General features: G+C 41.8%; 1 protein-coding gene across 1 annotated transcript; it reads left to right on the top strand.

Annotated features, from left to right (window-relative positions):
• Positions 1–214: 214 nt before the first annotated feature.
• Positions 215–2,710, top strand: LOC311141864 (chemerin-like receptor 1). The gene is made up of 2 exons (XM_084177361.1): positions 215–284; positions 1,396–2,710. The coding sequence occupies exons 1-2, from the start codon at positions 220–222 to the stop codon at positions 2,402–2,404; spliced, it is 1,074 nt and encodes a 357-aa protein (XP_084033487.1). The 5' UTR covers positions 215–219; the 3' UTR covers positions 2,405–2,710.

Below are 2,710 nucleotides of genomic sequence, written 5' to 3'. Positions count from 1 at the left end.
CCATTTTAGAATAAAGCTGTAACGTAACAAAATGTGGAAAAAGTCAAGGGGTCTGAATACTTTCCGAATGCACTGTATACATTGACTGTGACCAACATTACTGGAAGTTGTTAACTACTTTTGTTAAGAGTCATTCCTGCTTTCCTGGAATGTTGACAGGTCTCTTCATGTTTGTTTTTTTAGGATAGGGGAGGGTAGGTTCATTTCTGATGGAGCTCAATGATAACAACACTTCAATGCTATTTGGAAGCTGCACATGTTCTCAACAGAATATTTTTCATAAGGTAAGATTAACTTCTGTTGGAATCTTTACACCAACAGCATGTGTTTGTCGATGTCCTTTAAAATGCAACAATTTTCTGGTGTGTTCCTTTTAACGCTTATCTTTCTCATAAGTTATCAGCCACACTTCTGAACTGTCAGCCGTTTGCTTCCAGACATTAGGACCATCACTATTGCCACTTATAGGCTACAAACAACTTGTTTAATGGCTTTTTAGTTAGTATAACATTTTCTTAAACTAATTGTTTGTTTCTAGGTTGTGAATTTAGTAGCTGAAGTTAAATTGATGTACAGTGCCTTCAGAAAGTATTCACACCCCTTGACTTTTCCCAAATGTTGTTGTGTTACAAGGTGGGATTCAAATGGATTTCATTGTAATTTTTTTTGTAAACGATCTACACAAAATACTCTGTAATGCCAAAGTGGAAAAAAATTATACACAAAATCTACATTTATTCCATTTTAAATTCAGGCTGTAAAACAACAAAATGTGCCCTACCACCTCGATTCAGTCTTATGTTGCAACATTTGAAATTGTGTTTTTTTACATTGGATAAAAGTAGAGACTCAGAGCTGCAAAACAATGGGGAAATGATTCTGCTTTGAAAGTTGTTGAACTTTGAGAAAGTGGCCCCTTAATGTTTTAGTAAACCAACTGTTGCTCTTTGTTGTCTACACCTCTTCAGCATCGTTCACACCCTCTTAAGCCTTAGCCCCACCCATCTCTCTAAGGATTCATATGTGAGGCCATGTGCTAAACAGTGTAAGTAAGGTAGTGTATTAAACAACCGAAGATTTCAATACTAAAAGTGGTGAAAGTAGTAGCCTAACTTCCTAAAACAGGTCGCAAATGTGGAAAAAGTCAAAGGGTGTGAATACTTTTTGAAGGCACTATATGTGTTGCAACATTGAATACGTCCAGTCTTAAGAATAAGTTGTAATGGTCAAGTATGGGCCTACCTACAGCGCATGATGCATGTTTTTATTTTATTAAATATTATTTACTGAATAACTGGAAGGACAGAGCATGTCATGTTCTTTTAGTTAGCATGCAGATGCAGTCATTACATACAGGACCTGTTCTGACTGAATCATTGCATTCCTTTTTTTTAGGGTAAAAGAACAACAAATCATGGTTGACTCACTCAACACATCTGACTATGATGACTACAATGATTCAGTGGCAATACCTTCTCAGTCCCCAGTCATCTATGAGATGTATAAGGTGAAGACTGGCTTTAGATACATGTATGTGTTTGTGTACTCAGCCACCATTCTGTTGGGTCTACTGCTCAACTGTGCTCTTATCTTCATGACTGTAAAATGCAGGTCCAAGAAGAAACGTAGCAAACAAATGTTAATCCTTGGCTTGGCTGTCACCCACCTCGTCTTCTGCCTCTTCACCCCACTTTACCTGATCACTGCCTGGAACAATTTCTCCTGGACATTTGGCAACGTTGTCTGCAAGCTGGGGTCCTACGTGATGTTTATGAACATGTTTTCTGTCTCACTGATGATCACCTTCTGGAATGTGTGTTGGTGTGTCCCTGGATCCTTTGAACACCACATGTCCACCAACATGGTCCTGCTGTCCTGGTTCACTGGGGCCATACTGAGCGCCCCCTCTCTACTGTCCAGGCAGGTTCAGTACACTGCCGATGGACACGTCTGCCTTGACAACTATGATTATACTGAAAGATCCCAGATCTCTGAAGAGGGAAGGGTAAGAATGATGGCAGTGGTGATCTGTCGCTTCATTTTTGGGCTGCTGCTCCCTTTGGGTGTGAGATGTGTCAGCTGTTGCTGCATGAACAGCAGGGGAAACAACCAAGTGAGGTCACAGGTTATTCGACCTGTGACTATTGCCCATTTCCTATGCTGGGCTCCTGTCGTCTGTCTCTCTGTGCTGCAAGTCACAGTGAGGACAGGCAGCAGCTTGTTCACATACGCATTGCCCCCGGCCACTGCCCTGTCAGTCTTAAACAGCTGCATCTCTCCTATCATCTGCATATGGCAGGAGAAGAAGGAACTTAAACGTAACTCTTGCTCACAGCCTGAGAGGACCCCTCAGATGGAGGACAACAAAGAGGAGGGTGAGGAGATGACTTGCCTGAGACACTGACCATAAGGAGGACAATATCCTTGAACAGTGTCACGCCCTGACCTTGGAGATCCGTTTATTCTCTAGTTGGTTAGGTCAGGGTGTGATTTGGGGTGTACTGTCTAGGTTGTCTATTTCTATGTTGGCCGGGTGTGGTTCCCAATCAGAGGCAGCTGTCGATCGTTGTCTCTGATTGGGGATCATACTTAGGCAGCCATGTTCCTACCTTTGTTTGTGGAATCTTTTTCTGGTTTGGCTTGTTGCTGTGCAGCCTGTAGAACTTCTCGTTCTGTTGTCGGTGTTTCTTGAATAAATTAATATGTACGC

This window comes from Coregonus lavaretus, assembly GCF_964263955.1.
Source record: "Coregonus lavaretus genome assembly, chromosome: 14".
Classification (NCBI taxonomy): Eukaryota; Metazoa; Chordata; class Actinopteri; order Salmoniformes; family Salmonidae; genus Coregonus; species Coregonus lavaretus.
This window is presented reverse-complemented; position numbering and strand designations above follow the sequence as displayed.